Below are 22,225 nucleotides of genomic sequence, written 5' to 3'. Positions count from 1 at the left end.
GAAAGCTTGTCTCTTTCAGCAACAGAAGCTGGTGCAATAAAAGATATTATTTCATCTACCTTGTTTCTCTAATTGTCAGTAACTGTGCTTTATCTGTTTCCTAGGCTATTAAATGAGCACCTTTCATGGCTACCTACTGTCCCATGGCAGAAAAAATGGTGGACAACTTACTGCAGTTCCAATAAAAGTGTTTTTAAAAATAAAACTTTCAGACAACCAACTAACTTTTAAAAACCAAAATAGTCATTTTTGTGAAGGGAGTAATTTGAATATGAAGGAAAGGGTTCTACTAAATAAGTCTCTCAAAAGTGGCACACTGCACAAGTGTAAATAACAAGTGTAAATCTACTGTATTAACATCTCCCCAAAACTTGATGTGTTTGTCCTCTTCATTATTGATCATTTGGTATCCCAGAAACAGAATAACTGAAACCGAACAAAGCCAGAGGAAAAATGTCTTTCAGTTTTAAAACAAAAACACAGCTCAGCCTGCCCTGCCTCAATGTTTTCTTTTGATAAATGCTTCTGTTTCACCTTAGCATTTATGTAGCAGCAGGAGATCATTATTCAGATGCATCATTCTCTTCCATGGGCTTTCTTACAAATTAAGCAAAATACTTTGAGAATGTCTTGTTTCTTAATTGTGCTTCCAACATCTAATTTTCAGGGAAAACTTCCAACAGTAGATAATAATCAGCACCACAGGTGACAAATGTGGCTAGCTAATGGATCAATACTGGCTTCCAAAGTACCTCTCTCAAAATGTACAATATAATGAAACCTAGTAGCATCATTTCCGTGTGTAACTGTGTAGTAAATGACCTTGAATATTTTTTATTTTCAACCACTGAAGTTTTCACAATTCTCCATTAAGTTTGACTAGATCGACTAGAATTTTGGAATGTGTATATGTTGTTGATTTTACATATTTTTTCTGTTAAAAGGTTCATGACTGTTTCCAAACTCATTCCAACAATAGGACACTACATGTAGATTTACCGTTGCTTGGTTCCTGAAACTTGCCTGAGAGAGGCGAAGAATGCTCTTGGGGTTAAGGCACTGAACTGGAACGCAAGAGATCTGGGTTCAACTCCAATACTGCCCCAAACTCACTGTGTATCCTTGGGCAAATCACTAAATTTCACCCTACCAGTTCCCCCATCTGTAAAATAAGGTCATTAACACTTTCTTTCTCCCACCCTTTATCTTGTCAATTTAGATTGTAAGCTCTTTGGGGCAAAAACCATCTCTCTGTGCTCATGCAGTGCCTAGCACAATGGGATGCCAGTTTTGGTTTCAACCTTTAGACACTACCTGTAATATAAAGAAATACATAAACACACACTGGCTTGCCCTGAACCTCTGACATTACAGAGTGCTACGGTGACATTCTAAGATGTATACTGAGGACAGAATGGTTTAGGCAGCCTCCAATGACTAAGTCAATGTGTTCCATAGCGCACTGAGTAGCTTAGACATGTTTCTTACAAAAACGTGAAACATTATTTACAATTACAAGTGCTATGTGCTAACAAACAAAGCATGGCTTATAAGAAAACAGAACTACAGGCAAAATTAGCATATTCATGAGGTTTTTGAAAGCATGGCTATTCCAACGTTCAGCATTTGTGACAGGTTGTAAATACTACAGGTACATTTTTGCCAACTATGTTCTCGAAGTAAGGTGTCAGGCGCCCTAACAGAAATATTCTGAATGCTTTAAATACCCTAAGGCTTAAAATAATTTGTTTTATTTTAAGAAGGAACCAAACATGAAAGGGCAAAGGAGGGGGAGGATTATCCAAATAAAAAAAGAAGGGCATACAGCCAGCCATGCAGCCCTGTTGCAGAATGCTACAAGATGTGCAGGAGTCTTGGGCTCCAAGGCAGACTGGGAATCCAAGTGCTAAGCCCACAGACTCAGGGCTTGTCTACATGGGGAAATCTCCCAGCATAGCTACATTGGAGTAATTTTTCCACTATAATTTTACCAATATAAATCCCTCGAACAGAAGTGACCAGTGTCTGCTCAGGGACCTATATCAGTATAACTGTAGCAAAGTAATTATTCTGGTATGCCTGGAAATTTTCCTGTACAGACATGCCCTCAGACTAACATATGCATCAGAGACAACTCTCTTCCTGTTCCCAGATGTGACAACACCCAGGAAATAAATGGTGGTGATGCAAACAATATATAACGTGCACAGAGGTACAGACTATTTTTTAAAAAAAGCTACTGTGTTCTAAGTACAACCCTTTCTGTTTTGGCTCTACATTTATAACTAAAATATGCTTCTGCATTTTTTTCTTAAAGTAGTTAAGGGACACTGAACGAAAATGGTCTTTTATAATGATTAAAACTAAAAGATAACACCATAAGACATTATTTCTTAGAAAACCCTGGAGTCTCATTTATTAACAGAATGGTGTTAAATGGGGTGAAATAGAAACTGAGTGTTGCCCTGAAATATTTTGCCACAAGATCACAACATGCTAATGAGATTGTGCCCAACCTTATGAATATTAATGCAGGTGGATAGCATTCTCAACAGAAACCTTGAGTCAGTGACAAAAACCTACATAAAATAGGAGTTCCTCCTTATAAGGAAAACAGAATGTATTTAATTCTACTTTTCCCACTTTGTGCTCTCCAATGTTTTGTTTTGGGTTCAACAAAATGTTTTGTCCAATCCTGTATGAAATTTTTCAACTTTCACGTCTACCAAAATTTTTGAAAAATTTTCATTTTGGGTCAACCCAACATAATTCCCCTCACCACCCGATTTTTTGTAATGGCCAATGAATCAAACAATCAGTTATTTACATAGCTCTGGTTGCAAGGTTCTCTCTGTAGGTGTTTGTAACTCTAGAATTCGATGTCTTCCTTAATCTGCCAGAGCCCAAACTAACTGACTTTACGGGCATAATGCTTTATGTGCAGACTGAATTTAAGTTCTTTGCACAATAAAGTATCAATAAATGTTTGATGAAGCTATTTATGTCAAAGTTTAGGCCAAAATTAGGCACCATACATCAATAATTGGTCATCTAAATACATAGCCCCCATTTTTCAGATATTCAATGTCTTATCAGGACAGTTTTATTTAGGTTCTTAATGTTAAACACTGAATTCTGAAAATGTTAGCTTAATGAACTTGATTATCGTGCAAATCACAAAAAACAAAGAGTCCTGTTGCTCTTTATAGACTAACAGATGTATTGGAGCATAAGTTTTCGTGGGTGAATACTCACTGCGTCAGACTACAAATCACAGGATGTGAACATGACCTTGTAACAAGCTGACCTTCTCCTCAGCTCCCAAAGGACTCACTGCCACACCCAGAATCTCTTTTCTGGCAGTTGATTTCCCAGATCTTTGCCTGTTAGGTTCACTCCCTCTGGGGCACCTGGCATTGGCCACTGTTGGTAGACAGAAACTGGGCTAGATGGACCTTTGGTCTGATCCAGTACGGCTGTTCTCATGTTCTTATGTTATGTTCAAAACAAAAAAAAAAAAAAAAACAGTTCCTCGGTCCACTCTGGGTTACAGCTCCCAAGGTCGTCCTCCCCTCTTTTACCTCTTCTCACTGCTCCCAGTTCTTGCAGCTCCCAGGCTCTGATGAGGTCTCTCCTCCTCGCTAGGCCAAGTGCCCTCTTTTAACCCTAACTGGGGTCAGCAGACCAGACAGAGTGCACTGGTCCTGCTCCCTCTTAAAGGGCCAGTGGCACCCTGTGACAGACCTAACGGTGAACTGCACTACTACGTTGATGGGATAAAGAAAATAAGACCAATTAGATGGATATATTTATAAAATAAGGATATTTTGGTAGAAACTTGGTAGGATAGTAGACAATCCTGAATTTATGCAGAAATGAAGAATAACTGCATAAAACCCTTTTGTTATTTAGACTGTGGGGAACGTATATATAAAACTTTACTTTTAATGAAGAGAAATGTTTTCTCTTTCACTGTGTCAATTTCACTTCATTTCTTATTTTGTGAGTTTGGCAGAAGGTTGTGTCATCACCACTGGAAGCAAATTCATTTACTGCGGCATCCCCATTTGGAAATCACTCCAGTGACCACTAAAGAAACATCTCAGAGCTACTCAGTCTCTCTTCAAGAATGTTCTTCCCCTAAAAGGTAATAGTAATTGAAAGGTCTCATGGGATGTCTCCTAATGCCAGATAAAGGAAATTGCAATCTGTCTGTTCCTCAGTTTTAGTTTCAATCAGCAATGCTGTCTATAGCAAACACACCTGTTTCTGACAACAGTCTTCTGAAAAAATTATTTCATATCATCTATAAAATGCTTCTTTATTTCTCAAGCTCTTCTACCTCACTGCATATTATAATGCAGGTGAAGTGACAAAGGCTAAATTTCTAAGAGACCTACTTTCACAAATGAACAACTTTATGCTCTAAACACAAATCGGGGGCTAGGGTCTTTATCCAGCAGAACACTTGAGCACATGCTCAACCATAAGCACATGAATAGTCCTGAAATGTGCTTAAGTGACCAGTGCTTTAAAAGCCTCTTTTCTATGCCTCCAGGCAGGGGCGGCTCTAGGCATTTTGCCGCCCCAAGCACGGCAGGCAGGCTGCCCTCAGTGGCTTGCCTCCGGAGAGTCCGTTGGTCCTGCAGCTTTGGCGGACCTCCCGCAGGCAAACCTCTGCAGGCACGCCTGCAGGAGGTCTGCCGAAGCCGCGGGACCAGTGGACCCTCCGCAGGCATGCCGGCGAAGGCAGCGTGCCTGCCGCCCTCACGGCGACTGGCAGAGCGCCCCCAGTGGCTTGCCACCCCAGGCACACGCTTGGCGTGCTGGGGCCTGGAGCCGCCCCTGCCTCCAGGCATGTTTTACAGCCGTTCTCTTTGATAAGAAGTCTCTGTCTGGACATCTGCCCTCATGGTAAGGCTCCTTCAGTCCAATGGCTTTAAAAGAAGGACTTGTTTCTAGTACAGTATTAGTGATGCTAAAATAGAGCTCCAGAACTCTGTGTATAACACTTGGAAACTTTTCTCACCAACCAAAGGGCTCTTGTGGAATATGCTAGCTGGGTGATATCCCAAAAGTTCCTGAGGACTCAACACTGCAGCATAGTGCAGAACACCCCTTTGGCCCCTCTTAGTTACATTACCCATCCTTTTTTCATTTTATATTTTTCGCTCATGGGGATTAAAGATGAAATATATGATAAATGCACACACAGTAAAGGATTTACATTAAGAAGGATGTCATACATTTTTGGTATTTAGTAGCCACTCTACTTCCCATCCTTCCAGTTTTACTAGATGGTGAAATAAATTACTTGATCTTGCCATAAGTTTAACAGTGTAATTTGCTGAAACATATCAGATCCTCAGAAGAAAAGAGATAAGCATTTTGGGAGACACTTTTCAACATATGCCATAATACATGAGAACTGTTTAATATATGCATATTTCTGATGATTTAGAGCACCTTTTGAAGTCATAGGGTTTCTTGTACATCCAAAAAGTCACTTTTAAGGTGAGAGGTTCTTGACTAGACTACTACTAATACAGAGTTTTCTTAATTTATTTGTAAATGATGTTCCAAAAAATTGTAACACGTGTCTTAACTGTGCTCAGTTTTGGGGTCACTGAGCTAATAAGAGTTACTTGTAATAATCAGACTTACATAAGAGATTACAATCATTGTCTATATACTGACACCATTAACAGAAGAGACTAGGGAATGATAGCAAAGAAAGCTTTCGTCCCTTTACACACAGACAGGAAAAATATCATTAAACAATTTATGAAAACAAAGTGACAAGGATCATTGTGCAGATAAAATAGCATAATGAAATTAACATTAACATTACTAATTAATTAAATATGGAGAACAAGATCAGCTGTAGCCTGGTTCTGATAGGTGAACTTCTGCAGTGCTCTCTCATATAGCCCAGCCCCTTCTCCTAGCAAAACAGCTTTTTTGTTTAATACAAACAAAAGCCTTTCTTACAAACACAGGAAGAGGTTTCTCCTTTTAAACTATGTTTATTTTTGAATTTTAGGTGCAGACCCTCACAGATTAAATGTTGCTCGTTTCAGAAACTCATCTGTTCTACTCTCTTCTAAGGGGGGGAAAATGTTTTAACATGAAGCTTCCCACCATCTGAGCATCAAAAACCAGGAAAAATGCACTGCTGCTTATGTAAGCATCATTTCTAAAGTCACTGGGAATCAGGCTATGTCTCAAGATGACCAGAGATACATTGCTTAGTGTGTCAGAAAATATAAAAACGGCAGGTTTGCAAAGCTTAAAAAAGAAAAGAAAAAAGAGACTGAAGAATTTAACTATTATTTTTATATTATGCAGAAATATAAGGAAATAATTTGGTACAAAAGAATATATATTTAAAGATGTGATTAATTCCATTTCTATTCAACAAACCACTTAAGCATGTGCTGAATTTGGCAATGGATATTTTGCTGAATCAAGGCCTTAATTCAGAAGTTGAGTGTGTGGGTCAGATTCTGAGCTAGTGGAAACTAGTGAGCTCTCCTGAAGTCACTGGTGCAGTGTTGATTGATGGCAATATTTATAAATGCATATAGAATCATGCTGAAAACATGCTGAAATACATGAATGAGTTTATATAAGAATATCTTAAACTAGGCCTGCAAGAAAAAGAACAGAGTAATTTCAAACATTTGCTTCATGTAAATGGATTGGACTTGCCAAAAAGTGACTTTTTATGCAGGCATATAATCTGCTAGAAGAAAGTTAGACTGAGTCACTGGATACATCAAAGTCAAAGTCCAGTGAATACAATTACTGAATGCTGTATGAACAAGAATGATACCTGCATTCATTTGCCTAGTGCCATGATTTCAGATTTTAATTACACAAAAACAGCTAGTAGCATCAGTGAGTGAACTCCACAGATTACCTTGATTGCTCTGTCATTATCTCTAATCATCTGCTGCTTCTCATCTTCAAACTTTTGTACAACATCCTGGAGCCGCCTTTCTGCAGCAAGCTGCTGCCGGCTGCTTTCCTCTGTCAGAGAGGAAATGGTTGTCTTAAGTTCAGCTACGATCTAAAAAGAAAACAGCATGCTAAAACTCCTTGTTCAGTAAGCTGTATGTATTTTGCATGTATTTATACTTGACACACGAATGGAGCTGGCAAACTCCACTGTGCAAACTAAATATTTTAAATTAACATATTACACACTGGCAAGCATGAAATTCCACACAGAGAAAAAGAATATAATAAAACTGTGAATGGCATAAAACTGCTGAACACAAAATATTTGGAAGAGTTTTCCACTATAACATTCCACAATATTTACTCATCAGAACAAAGCACATCTGTGATCTCAAACATAAGATGTTTCCAGTTTTCCACTTCACTGAAATGTCTTCTTGGGATTTTTAGCAAGGCTCCAGAACTTTCTGCACTATAACAATCAAAGAACACTGAAATGAACATGCTAATAGCTCTTTGTCTGTTTGAAAGATACATCATAGTTTGATACTGTAGGTAAGAAAAAGTTGTACTTTACATACTTAACTGAAATGTTAAACTTGACAGGGCATTCCTGTGCCGTTGAGAGGAATGTATTTTATTTAACAATAAACTTGAGGTCTGGTTCAATGCCCAGGGACTTTTTACATGAAACACCCATGATTTGTTGACTATCTGAAATCTAATTGTTTTACCCTTTTTATCACTGTAGAAAGCCATATTAAGCCACATTTCGGGGGCATATATTATAGAATGCTATGCTTAGACCCAAGTGTCCTGATCCAGTGAAGCACTTAAGAACATGCTTAACTTTAAGCATGAGAGCAGACCCATTGACATCAATGCAATTACTGATGTGATTAAAGCTATGTTGCTCTACTAGGGCCACCGAGTCCAATCCTGAAAACACTGAAGCATATGAATAGTTCAATGATAACAACTGTACTACTCACACATGCTTCAGTGTTTGCAGGACTGGACCCCTAGACTGTAAAGAGACAACTAGTTTAAGGCCACACTATTTAATTTATTTAGGGGGAAAATGGGAGGTTTCAGATGTATATCTGATATTAATGTTATAAAATATTTTAAAATAAAAATATTGGAATTATGAGGAGACGAGAAGGGAAGTAATTTTTTAAATAAATGTATTGTGAATTCATTTCCCTACAGTTTGCTAATTGATGAAAACCAAGAAGTGAGATAGACTATAAATAAAAAGTGAAACTGATCCGGTTTCAGTCACAATGGACAAAAATGCCAAAAATATACAAATGACATAAATTTCAAAATTAACACTTCTTATCTTGTTAATAATCTAAACTTTTATCAGTATCCAGTTTCATATGGACAGTTCCCTTTGAACTCTTATTTAACTGACAACTGGTTAGACTTAATGCTTTCATAATTTTTAAGGGGCAAACTAATTGTCAGTAAAAACATAAGGGCATGGATATTGGAGGAATCTCTCATTCCTGTATCTATATGAGCAGGGAACATTATGGGGTATTAATATCTGTAATGTCTGTAAAATACAAATGTAAATTAAGAGAAAGGCAATATTAAGAATGATAAATGATCAAATGTTCTCCTTTATGTGGAAAATTAAGTTTTACATTATTTGGGTATAATTAGGCGTCTGCAGTAACAAGGAAATTATCTTTGAAAAGGTAAAGAAGATTATAAATGACCAGATGGTATGGAGCAATACAAGAACCTACATAAGAACTTGCCATCCAGTCCTTTAGAAATGTTCAATTCTATATTTAAGTACTGAGATACCGTTTTCTACCAGTAAAATCAATAGGCACAAATGTAGAGCTAATTTGAGCAAATGCAACTCCAATAAAAGTCTGTAGTCTGAATTCAGCAGCAATATAAATGGTAGTCTGGATCAGAAAATTAGCACCAATCTGGTATTTACTGGGTATTTAAAACGGAAGTAGAAGAGGGTGGTAACAAATCTAAATTGCACTCATTTGACAGAAAAAACCAAATAAGTATAAATTACATTACTTTGCTATTTACAACCAATGCGTAGTTATATCACTATGTATCTGCTGAATTTTTGTCCATTTTATTTAGGGTAACAAAAAATAGCAAGTTGGTTAAAATGCAGCAGTAGGAGAGGAAAGCACTGACATACTGGGCAGACTTGCTCTATTAGAAGTTTACTGGGTTAAGAACCTGGACATACATAAACACTTTAAAAATATTTTAAGAAAATCTTGACAAAAGTTTCCAGACAAGGAACTGCTTTGGGCAGTAATTCTCAGGAAAAAAAACCTAACTGTTTATTTTGTATAAACTTCAAAATGAATTTCCGGGAATATCTTCTTTGTGTGGGTGTTAAAAGTGAATATTCCAAGAGGCCACAGAGAGTAAGATATAGGCTGATGTCAGCAACATAACCAAATGAAAGTTACAAATGACTTATTATTAATGTTAAGCTACAAAAAATATATTCAAACAACACTAAGGGTCTGATTCAAACCCACAAAAGTAAAGAAATCCAGAATGAAACCCCATCTTTAACTCACCCATTGTATCAAATAACTGTAGCATACAATGTATGGTCTGTAAAATCAGCCACTGTTTAGAAATCCCTTACAATGGTTGTCACAGAATCACCAAAAGTAGAAATGTAAAAGATTGATTAGGTCATCTAGTCCAACCCCCTATAATATAGGACATTCCTTACAGTATATTTGCTAATGCAATGTCCAGTTTCCTTAAATGGATCTCAAACCACTTCTCTTGGGAGACTATTCCACTGTCTCATAAATTTCATTACTATGAAGTTTGTCCTGATTGTCAGTTTAAATTTTCATTATTTTAGTCTGACAGTTTTATTCCTTATTACTCATATAGTCTTTTTGTAACATCCTAAGCTATTTCTCTCCCTCCCTGATGTTTATGCCTTTTACATATTCAGAGCTGTTTACAAATCCCCCACCTGCCACAAACATAGCAAGCTATTACAGAGTTAGTAGCTAAGGGAACTTCAATCTCAGGCCTGAATTTTTTTATATTGATGTCAAACTTTCTGGATTATATCAATCTATTTTCAAGGTTTGTTTTCTTTTTATTTCTCTTCATGGTGACATAACAAATGCAAGAGGATTTTATAAAAAGTCTCTCAAGGAAGTTTTTAAAGTTGGCATTCCAGTCAGTCATCCCACTTTAATGCAAATACATGCACAGAAAATTTGAATTTAGATTTTAGAAATGTATATTATTTATCTAGACATAATAGCTATATAAAACATATTTACAAAGTTTCCTGATAAATGTATAGCGCCCTAAGTTTTTAGTGCAGCAGACTTGAGAGTCCTATGATATCCCACCACAGTATTTATGTCGACAGTTTTGGCGATGTTCCTTTGAAAAATAGAAATTTTGAAGGTAGAAATTAAGATTCATTATTATTAATAAATTGCAAAGTGTTTCTGGCTTAACAGTAAAAGAGATGATTTGTAACTTCCATGTTGCTGCCTAGTATGTGGGCACTTGAAACATTCCTTATATTTGTTGGCATTAATGGAATATTTGACCAATATTACTTTTGCTGAGAATAAACCTTTATAATCAAACTCAAGGCTTCATTTGTGGTTGTGAGACTCTTGCTTCTCAGAGAACAACGATGGCTACATGCAAATCCTCATGACAGTTTTTACACTATTAAAATTTTAACCTTCAGCTGCATCTACATATTCTACCATTGTCTAAAACCATGCACTAGGAGCATGTTACTGGTATGCTGTACCAATATACTACACTGGCTAAGAACCCCTAGTGCTGACTTCGCTTATACAGACAAAGCTGTGCTTTTACCGGTATAGTTTATTCTACCACTACTTCCTCCTGCACCAAGCGAAGGAAGCTATACCAGTAAAAGCGCAGTTTTAACAGTGTAACTGCATCTACACTAGAGGGCTTTGCTGGATTAGCTATCTCGGTCATGGATCACACCTCTTCACTCCCCAAATCAACACAGCTGGTCCAGCAGAAGTCTGCAATGTAACCCAGGGTTGGCAGCCTTTCAGAAATGGTGTGCCGAGTCTTCATTCATTCATTCTAATTTAAGGTTTCGCGTGCCAGTAATACATTTTAATGTTTTTAGAAGGTCTCTTTCAACAAGTCTGTATATAACTAAACTATTGTTGTATGTAAAGTAAATAAGGTTTTTAAAATGCTTAAGAAGCTTCATTTAAAATTAAATTAAAACGCAGAGCCCCCTGGACCAGTGGCCAGGACCCAGGCAGTGTGAGTGCCACTGAAAATCAGCTCACGTGCCACCTTCGGCACATGTGCCATAAGCTGTCTACCCCTGATGTAACCTAAGTTTCAATACCATGTGCAAGTTAAAATGAAGGTTTAAGGTACTCAAAAGCAATTGTGAAGAATCACTTACGACCACCATTTTTTTTTGATTGACTTGAACTGTAACGGTAAATTGAATATACATTTTTACTTCCCATGTCAAGGGTCATCAAAAAACCATTTTACATTCATGAACAAAAAATCCCTCAATTAAGAAAAAGCAGTTATCTTTTATGTCATGATGTAATCTAGAATTCTTTTAAAATGTTTTGGGCTGTTAAAAAGCTGTGTCAGCATTCAGCAAAATTATTGGATTGGTTAAGCCCTAACAAATGGTAAATACCAAAACAGCATAAATTGGGCTAAAATCCTGTCATCAGATATGTGGCCAAGAACTGCCTTGTAATAGCCTATACACTTTATGGTTATGCAAGCAACCTTCGCTGTTTTTACAAGATGCACTGTTATGCAGGCCTGCATACAGGGCCAGTTTTCCCTCAGTTCTCAATGACTGTTCTCATTGACTCATTGTTAATGGTGCTCATGCTCCCAGCAGGATTTGACTCCCAATAGCTAAGTGTAAACAGGCGGCACTCACCCCTGCGGCAGCTCCTGCTGGTCACTTCGGGAATTAGCTCAAACGTCCAGCGCGGAGCGCCCTCTGCAGGCCGGTGATCCGCCTTCCGGCTTCTGGCCCCATGTCCCTCCCTGGACCCCGGTGCGCCTTCTATGTGGGGTTCTGCCCCCCGGGCAGTAACCCCTTTTTCTTAGGGTTTCCCCCTCCTGGGAACCCCCCCACTCTATTCCCACTTTGCCTCAGTGTCTTGGCAACTGCCCAGTCATTAGCTAGCCCCACGCCCTGGGGCAGACTGCAGTATTAGCCTCTCATCATCGGCAAAGAGGGTTGGACCTGCTGCCTTGGCCTACCCCTGGGTTGCACCCTGCAACCCCGGTACCTCCTGGCCTAATTCTAGGTTGCAACCTGGGGCTTTCCAGGCAGGGGCTCCCCAGCCCTGCTTCACCCTAGGTACCTTATCTCAGCTTCCAGCAGCCAGGCCCTTCTCTCTCTCAACACAGAGAGAGACTTTCTTGGCTCCTGGCTTCTCTGCCCTTTTATAAGGGCCTGTGGCTCAGTTTGGGGTGTGTCCCCAGCTGCTGCCACTTCCCCCAATCAGCCCAGCCTAAAAGGCTGCTTTCTCCAGCCCTGGCCCCTTCCCTGGGCTGTTTTTAACCCCTTCAGGGCCGGAGCAGGGATCCACCCTGCTACACTAAGAAACAGCAAGCTTAAAAATACAAGGCTTTAATTGGTCAGTTAAATTTTCTGGGCTTTTTTTTTTTTTAAAAAAAAGTACTGTAATAAAATTTGGGAAAGACAATTGATATTTGATTTTGGGGGAGTAGCAGGAAGTTTTGGACATAAGAAAAATAAAGTTCCAGAATAGAAGTACGGTAAATACATTTTTCATTTTAAGTTTCCAAATCAAGCTTACTAATTTGAGGTTCTTGTTTTCATGTTGCCTACCTGTGAAGATTTGGCCAACTTCTGACTGTATTCCTTTTCAATGTGCTTCAACCTGCTGTTGGCCTGAAACAGACACACACACACACAAAAGGAAACCAGATTAGCTCAGATGAAGAATGTGTACAGACACTTTGCCACTGACCCCTACGCTTGGCACCTCATCTACATGCCTATCACTAAGCAGCTGGGATCTGTGCCAATTCCAACACCCTTTTGTGGCAGCCAGAAAACCACAAGGGCTTGTCTTTGATCTAGGGCCAACTATTCATCACTTAAAAGAGAGGAAAAATTGTACCTCTGCTGCCAATTATTAGAAAAACATAAAGGCCTCTACGGATAAAAAAAAAAAAAAGGAGGGGGAGGGAGAGAGAGAGAGAGAGAGAGAAGTTTATCAGGATGACTTCATCTCTGTGAGAGGAAAAAAGGGAAGAAAAAAGCCACAAGTTCCAGTGGAGGCTGTGAGGGTTCAGTGTGACATGTATTATATGTTTCATGTGCCAGCTGATGTCTGCAGGCTCCTTTTGTCAAATCTTACATTCTTTTTTAAGACTGCTGCTATTAAACTGAAAATCAAACCCATGATGCATCAGAACCATTTGGGCCCTTTTTGACACACAGCTCTTTCCGCCTCCTGGCATATCTTTTATATCTCAGAGATAAGGAATAAAACAAAATTGGAAACAAGGCCCTTTGTTGTTCTGATATCATGGGTAACTGAGAAGCAGGTGTAGCTGTAATCTAGTGAAAAAACCCACAGCTCTTAAATTCACCATTAGTTTTCATCCAAACGAAGGACACAATTCTGAAATGGGTTGGAGATTTAAAAGCCATTGCTGTACTATAGCCGATAGACCTGTCTCGAAAAAAGTTTCCTCATAAATGTTCTGTTAATGGTTCTTGTATTCTTGCTTCTAAAATTTGAGGCTAAATGTCTGAGAAAAATGTATCGTTCAGTAAAAGAGTACTCTGAAAGCTGAGTTTTGAAGCAAATCTAGGGCGAGCAGCCTTTCAAAGTGATATGTTCACAACACTAGAGAGGACATAATCCATCACAAAGCCCTGATGCAGCAGCTAGCTCTGTGCAGGCAGACCCCAATGTCAGTGTGGAGCACTGCTAGAGCCAATAGGGCTCTGTATGGACGTAAGGGCCCTGTGTGGAGCCAGCTGCAAAACTGGGATTTAAGGCTCCAAATCCTGTGAATGCTTATGCATGTATCTTCACTCAAGCGAATGGTCTGATTTACTTCAATGTGACTACACATGCTAAAGTTGCAGACATGCGTACGTCTGCAAGATCAGAATCTTAATAAATATACATTAAAATGGTACAGAAAATGTGAAACAGCTAATTTAGAAGAATATGAAAACTTTTACAATCAATGCTCTTCTAAATGCTATTTTTAATGTAAAATATATTAGTCAGTTAAGAAAATTTATATTTCACCAAAATATTTCATTTTTAAATTGCAAATTTCTTCAGATTTAACTATTACAATGCTGTAAGATGCATAGCTGTTTCCATATTTAACTATTGTATGGTATGAAATACCACTGTTCTAAAGCACCATCAGAAACACTTTTCTAGTGAATGAGTATAAGTTTTAAGCAGAGGTGGCTCTAGGGATTTTGCCACCCCGAACACAGCAGGCAGGCTGCCTCCGGCAGTTTGCCTGCAGACGGTCTGCTGGTTCCGCGGCTTCGTGCCTGTGGGAGGTCCACTGCAGGACCAGCCGCGGGACCAGCAGACCCTCCGCAGGAGGCAGCCTGCCTGTCACCTTTGCGGCGCCGGCATAGCGCCCCCCACGGCTTGCCGCCCCAAATACGCGCTTGGCGTGCTGGGGCCTGGAGTCGCCCCTGGTTTTAAGTCCAAGGAAGATGAGAATGTTACCATTTAATTGTAGGACTAATCAAGTGGTTCTATATCATGTGTGGATGCCCTACCTTTAAATTCACCCCCAAAATTCTATTAATTTCTCTAAGTGAAGTGAAGTAAACAAAGATTCTGAAATAACATTTCATTTCAATTACATTTAAAAGTAATCTGTTTATCTAATTTAGATAATCTACTGAATATGGGGTCCACTCAGTCCTAGTCAATATACGATATAGTGATGGGTAAATTGAAGAAGAATTTGTTGTGTGGAAGCATCTCACAGTTTGTTCCAATCTACACTTCTTTCTGCATTTAACACTTTTTTCTTTAATAGTCTTCTGGTTTCAGATCACTTATTGCCACCACTGTGGGTCATAAAATTATTGTAACTGGCTGTTTATCTTTAGGGCAAATTTAAAAAATACTGTAGTAGAAAGATTAAGTTACTTTATACTCTTCAGATTTTTCATACACACACATATATGTATATATATAGATAGTGTGTGTGTGGAGAGCAAGTGAGCTGTTAGCAAGACAGTGCAAAGAGTGTCACATTACTCTTGTGTTCACTCTTAATCTGCCTGAGATTGAAGGACTTCATCTCTCATATAGTCAATTTTATAACCTCTTGAACCCAAAGAAGAAATCTTAATAACACAAGCACACACCCATAACTTTCATAAACATATCAGAAGTTAGCCCATACCAAACTGAGCTGGGGCAGCCAGTTTGACAAACAATGACCAAAAAGATCTGAAAAAGAAACTTGCTAAATGTCAAGGCTTTACTCTTAGCGGAACTCAAACCTCTATAATACTAACCTCTAATTTAAAATTAACTATTGTGTTTAATTTTTTAAAACTAAAGACATCATAACAGTTTTAATAAGATGGAATCAGAAGTGCAAACCAACTCTTACTAGCTCATTTACTGCTTTTCTTTAAATTCATCAGTTAAACCCGAATTTTTATATACATGTTCAAGCCTAAACTTTCGGAGGTGCTCAGCATTCACAGCTCTCACTGAAATCAATAGAAAAGTGAGTGTTCAGCACACCTGAATATCAGACTCTACATTTCTCAAGTTGGGCACCTAAAAATTGAGGCACCTAAAACTTCAACTTTTATGTGTAGTTCTGTCCCATTTTACAGGACTTTAAAGCATAGATACTGCAGTTGGTGCTATATAGTATGAAATTTCTGCAAGTTATATCACACTGGTCAATCAAATCGATTTTTTTTTTAAAAAACCTATGGTGATACAACGGGGATCCACTTCAATTATCTTATGTTACTCCAGAACATATGACATCCCCATTTTGCACAGAACCTGTACGCATATTCATTTGAGATCTTTGACTATGGGCTGTTGCTTTGTAGCCTAGGAAGGCAAATCTGCCCCTTGTCAACACATGGAACATGGCTATGCAAAAGCACTTTTACTGAGGCTTTGTGCTGGGTAAGCATTTTTCTATGTAGTGCTTACATATAACTATATTTACAGAATACAGTTCAGGATTTAAATTAAATTTATCTTGACAGATGAGAAGACTAAAAATGGAATGGTGAAAAAAAGCATTAGTTTTCATGGACTGTTTCAAAACTGGGTCGAACTGTCATAAATAGGCCAATATGATCATGTACTATATGAAACACAAGCTGCTTCTGTATTAATTTTAGCATATTTCCTCACTTTCAGGTGACATGTATTTCAGAAACAATGATGAAGAGGAATCAAACTGGATAACAATCCTGTGGAAGGTCAGGCAGTATTCATTAAGGTCTAACTTCACAGCAATGGACAGCAGGGTCAATACAGTTAATGGTCCTAAAACCTAGTTTTTCATGGGCTTTATGTAACTTCTGTAATTCACATCTGACTGAAACATCAGCTATAATGTGCATTTTCATAGTAAAAGGGCTTAAATTCAAAAAGCCATGGTAGTTTTTGTTTAGTTTCAAATGTTTTAAGACAAACTTTAGTTAAAAATGACTTTATTGTGAAAATGTTATATGCACTTAGTTTATGTTACAGAGTAGAGTCTTTTGTATTAAAACAAAATATTTTATGGCCTTGTTACAATTTTTCCGCTGTAAAAAGCAACTACAGTTTTGTAACAAGTTTCATACATCTATAATTCATACCGTTTATATCCAAACTATAGATGCTAAGTAAAACTGTACTGACTTCAATGGAACATCCAATACAAACAATTTAATGGTGTTAGACCCACAGCCTACAGTACATGATGTTTGAAATATTGGATACTATGTTACTGAAGACTGAATTTTATTTTCTTCTTTCCATGAAATACAATAGTACTATTAAAAATAAAAGAACTTAAACATAGCAACCAATTATGGGAACACACTCCAGAAAAGTCTGAAAAATATTGTGTGTTACCAAAAACTTTAATCTACTTTTCAGTAACGTCATTGCTGATTAGCAAGATATTTGTGTGTAAAGAGAAAACAACTTTTAATCATTCCATTCTTCCACTCAATGGAACTATGGTCCTGTTTTAGTGACATTATAACCACTTACCTTGTGATCAGTTCTGATTAGAGCTAGGTGGACTTTATTTTTTTCTTTTTTTTGGCAAATAAATTAGAGAGTGAGAATGAGAGAATACAAAGAGTGAGAATAACTCTACAGCCTGACAATTATGGCACTCACCTAAGATGTAGGAGACCCAAGTCCCTGCTCCAATAACGATTTGAATATTTAAAAAATGTGGCACAGCTTCAACAGGAGAGACTGACAAAGACTCACACCAAAATATCCCAGAGCCTGTGTGGCTAGGACACTCCTGTGCAATGTAGGAAATCCAAGTTCAAATCTCTTCTCCATATTAGGCAAAAGGGGGGGACTGAACCTGTGCTGACCACATTCCAGGACAGAACCCTAACCATTGGGCAAAAGGTTATTAAGGAGGTCCCCTTCCCGGAATTTTATGAATCTACTCCTTTGCTTTTGTAAAAATGTCAGCTCAAAAAGAAACATTTTGACCTGACTTGATATTGTTTTTCAATTCACCAAAACAGTTAGAAAAAATGGTTTTTGGTTTGATCCAAAATGAAGATTTTTGCCCATATTTTGGCATTGTCAGCAAACCAAAAAATCCATTATTTGCCCAGCTCTACTTCTGACATCATAAACACTAGATTATCACTCTCCTGAATGAGTCAGCAACAGAAGGTTACTTATGTAAGTCAAAGTTTCTATTTATAAACAAATATCTTGATGAGTAAAAGTGAAGAAGAAAGATAATGACAAGTAGAGTTGGTTCTGGCAAAATATGTCTTTTAGTTTCCAAATGTGGCAGGATTTCTATGAAAAGTTAAGGCTCTTACTTCTGCCTATAATAGCAAGAAATTCCAAGTTTATGATTTTGTCCTTAACTCATCCCGGTTTTGCCTGGTTACTGAAGAACATATGGCATTCAAAATCTCCCATTCTTTGGAGACATCTACAAAACATATGCAAAACAAGGTCAGTTAATGATCAAAAGATAAGGTACACAGGTGTAGTGTGCATAATTAGGGTCATATATTGCCTACAATCCATTGAAGTCAGACTGATGCCAGTGAGAGTTGCGCAAGCAGATTAAGGGATATATATTGCCTACAGTTTTTTCCTTCATCCTCACAGACCTAATGATTCCACTTCTAGGTGAAGAAAATGAGATGGACAAACACTGGTTTGTTTAGTGCTAGCATGGCTAAGAGATTCAATCACCATTCAGATAACATTTCAATGGTGGAATAAAGTGCAGGACCTCACTGCATATCTATGTCTGCTTTTTAAAATCTATTTGCATCCTCCTTTAAGATTCCTGTGCCATGCAGCAGGTGATGTTGTTTGGGATTGTCTACATTAGCAGCTCTAGCTTTTTAGCTCTGAAATTGATCTCCCCCATGCTGGCATGTGAAGACTGGCTGTGAGGACCCAGCCATGATGCCAGAATGTTCATATTGTCACCAGCAGAAGACAAGCAGCAGCAGCAGCTTTTAGAGCAATCAGAAGAGGCAACATAAGCATTAGCAAGAGCAAACTACAAAACTATGAAATCAATCATTTATTACATAGAACATTACAGGGATTTTTCACTAAATTGAGCTATCCCATTTCTCTGTTACAGACTCCACTGTGAAGTACGTTTACGGGCCCTGATTCTCCATTGTAGCTAAGGAGCTCTTGATGCAAGATTAGTGGGGGCAAAGGAGAAGGCATGGGGGATGCAAAGGTATCCTAGGGCTGAAGACTACTCTAATTTATGTGGACTGCCAATGAACCCCAGGGGTTATTTCAGAACCTGAGGACTTGCTGAGAATAAGGAAACCCCAGCTAGATTCCCCAAGGCAGCAGCTGCGAGGGTGAAGAAGAACCCATTCCAGCAGCCACGTATTTCCCATATCCAGTAAGAAACCTTCTCTATGGCTGCTTTGCACCAGTGCAGCCATGAAAAGCAGCCCCTATGTAACATAGAATCCGCAATATGACATTCAATTAGATAAATAATTGAGGAGGATGGGGCAGAGACAGCAAAAGGCTATTTGGCGGAAGCTTGGTATTTCTATTTGAAATACACATTTTTCTAATTGTGCAAAAAATCCTATCCAAACATTAATAAGTGGTCATCTGTTTAGATCAGGGGTCTCAAACTCAAATCACCACGAGGGCTACATGAGGACTAGTACATTGACCCAAGGGTCACATCACTAAAACCTTTTTATACGATACAAAAGTAGAGTCAAAAATGAAAAAAACGAAGCGTAACACAGTATGCTATTAAAAGTCAGTGTATTAATTTTCTAAAAACTGTAATGTGAAAAGGGGTTTTAATAAACATAAACACCTGTAACTACTCCTTATGTGGTCAGTAACACTGATGATGATCTACAATAACAGTCTATCAACATAGCTGTAATGGAAAGAACTTTTTAAAGTAACTATTCATACAAAATACATTGCCACTTTTAACAAACATCCATCCCAACTACTCACAGCAAAGAATCATACATGCTGAACTTCATACCTCAGACTGCTCATCTAATCCATGGGGCCCTGCCCCGCCCCACCTCTTCCAACTCCTTCCCCGCTAATTCCAACCCCTTCCCCAAAGTCCTTGCCCCAACTCCACCCCCTCCTTACCCTTATTCCAACCCCTTCCCCAAAACCCCACCCCAGCTCCGCCTCCTCCCCTGAGGGCACTGCGTCCCCGCTCTTCCCCGTTCCTCCAGGGAAGTCCTAAGCACTGCCAAACAGCTGTTTGGCGGCAGGAAGCCCTGGGAGGTAGATGGAGGAGCGGGGATACGGCATGCTGGGGGTGGTGGTGGTGAGGGGAGCCTGGCTGCCGGTGGAGTCAGTGCCTATGGCGGGCCAGAGGAAATAACTTCGCAGGCTGCACGTGTTTGAGACCCCTGGTTTAGATCAGTGTTTCTCATATGCGGCCACAAGGGGCTTTTTGTGGGGCCACAGTCTCTTGGGGGGAAGCAGTGTTAAGAAACATAAAATATCACTTTTCACAGAAACAGGCTTACTAGCTAGCAAGTCTTTAAAAAAAAAGCCACCAAAAAAGCACAAGAAACAACAACAAAAAAGACAAGAACATGCAAAACATATTATTTGTTTCTATTCTGTTTAGGTTCAGTAAAGAATAGAGACAACTGTACATTATTTTTATTAGTGAGTCTGCAATAAAAACCTATATAAGAAAATTACAATGATTTGGACATATAAATTTCATGTTTTTTTGTTTTTCCTAAAGCTAATTAGGTATTTTAGGAAAAATTGTCAGAGCGGACACCAGCAAGAATTGGTGGGTACACTCTGAGGACACCAAAAAAATTCTTGTGAGACCCTTGGTTTAGATGGTCTTGAGGAAGTTACAATGTGGAATATCCTAAGGTAAATAGAGTCATTACTTCAGATAACAGGGACTACAGCCTTAAACATTATCACCTTAAGAGTAGGACTAAAGGAAAATTCCCTTGTGAAGTTGTCTGTAGTTTCCTAGTATTAGAAATACAAATAGTATGGATATAACCAAACAGACTTTCATCCTATTAATTTTCACCTATCATCATGGTCACCTACTAACTACTTCAGCCTGCCAAATATTGTTTACTGGAATGACATGACAGAAATCTGCCATTTATTTGTCGTTCTTTGAAGCTTGTAAATCTGCTCACTTGTAAATATAGTCTAATTTGTACATGAAGACAAAAGTATTATTTTAAATGGTCTCTACACAAAGAAAATCTCAAATAATGGGCTCACTTCTCCTTTTACTTGAGCGTAAAGAGTAACTCCACCAATATCAATAGAGTTACACAGACATGAATCTCACGAGAGAACAATCTGACCTCAAAACTGTATTTAGTTAAGTCACCTTTTGATTTTTATTTAACTATTAATGACTCAAATTCCATGTTATTGTTTTTATGAAGCATATTTCATTTCATAATTTTCACTGCCTAACTTTTACTTTTTTAGTCACTGCCAGATGTCAATTAATTGATTGGTTGATATACCATCAAATTATTACAAGTCACTATTACACCAAGTCAGACATAAGAATGGCCCATTTTCTTTAATTCTTCCCACCCCATACGTTTGCTTGTGGACATCCATGCCAAGAGGTGTCAGTTTCCTGAGATTTGATTTTCTAGCATTCTGCGAAGTGGTCTGTCATTAATGAATGCACTGTAGACAGAGTACAGAATCTGTCAGAAACTGGTCTTTTCCAAGGTATAAGGATATGGCATTCAACTGTACAAGTAATTTTTGGCAACACCTACAATGAAGAAAAAATAATGAACTGCTGCTAAAATAATAATTTGCTTTATGCTAGTATTTCTTTTTTATTTTTATGAAAAGTATGATAAACCACAACTTTCCAGTGGTTATGGGCTCAGTCCTGCAAGGAACTCAATGAATTGTGGAGTGGCAGAGCACCTTCAACTTCCACTGAAGGCTATAGGAGCTGAGAGCACACAGCACCTCCAGGACTTGGTGGAACACCTTGTAGAATCAATGTATGTTAGAGCAGTGATTTTTTTTTTTTAAAGTAATAAAAAAGAGAAGGTCAGACAGGTGTAAACAATGTCAATGCAAATCTTTCAGCCTTCAACTAGTGACTTCCAGATAAAAGAATAGTGGTATACAACTGAAGTTTTAATTACTGTAAGTAAATTTAATGGGAAACAAATTATTTAAAGATTTAGGGTGAAATTTTGCCCCTCTTGAAGTACATGGGAGTTTTGCCATTGATCTGGGCAAAGATGTCACCCTTAGTCTCTCTTTAAAATACAGATGATTTAAAAGGACAGCTCCCCTGAACTCTAGAGGGTGTTTTGTGTGTGTGTGTATATATATATATATATATATATATCAACAGATACGCCCTGCCGGTCATCAGATACCCTGCCGGTATAGTGAACTGGCCAAAGGAGGACATGGAAGCTGCCGATGTGAAGACCCGGAAGCTCCTCACAATGCAC

At 38.3% G+C, this 22,225-nt stretch overlaps 1 protein-coding gene across 3 annotated transcripts in view; it reads right to left on the bottom strand.

Annotated features, from left to right (window-relative positions):
- Positions 1–22,225, bottom strand: part of CEP112 (centrosomal protein 112) — a 285,142-nt gene that overhangs the window by 38,340 nt on the left and 224,577 nt on the right. For all 3 annotated transcript variants that reach the window (XM_032776336.2, XM_075071883.1, XM_075071884.1), the window contains 2 exons: positions 12,848–12,910; positions 6,923–7,072 (listed from right to left, as the gene is read on the bottom strand). In XM_032776336.2, the coding sequence (XP_032632227.1) occupies positions 6,923–7,072; positions 12,848–12,910 (213 nt within the window). The remainder of the gene's footprint in view (positions 1–6,922; positions 7,073–12,847; positions 12,911–22,225) is intronic.

Source organism: Chelonoidis abingdonii, chromosome 13 (assembly GCF_003597395.2).
Source record: "Chelonoidis abingdonii isolate Lonesome George chromosome 13, CheloAbing_2.0, whole genome shotgun sequence".
Taxonomy (NCBI): domain Eukaryota; kingdom Metazoa; phylum Chordata; order Testudines; family Testudinidae; genus Chelonoidis; species Chelonoidis abingdonii.
This window is presented reverse-complemented; position numbering and strand designations above follow the sequence as displayed.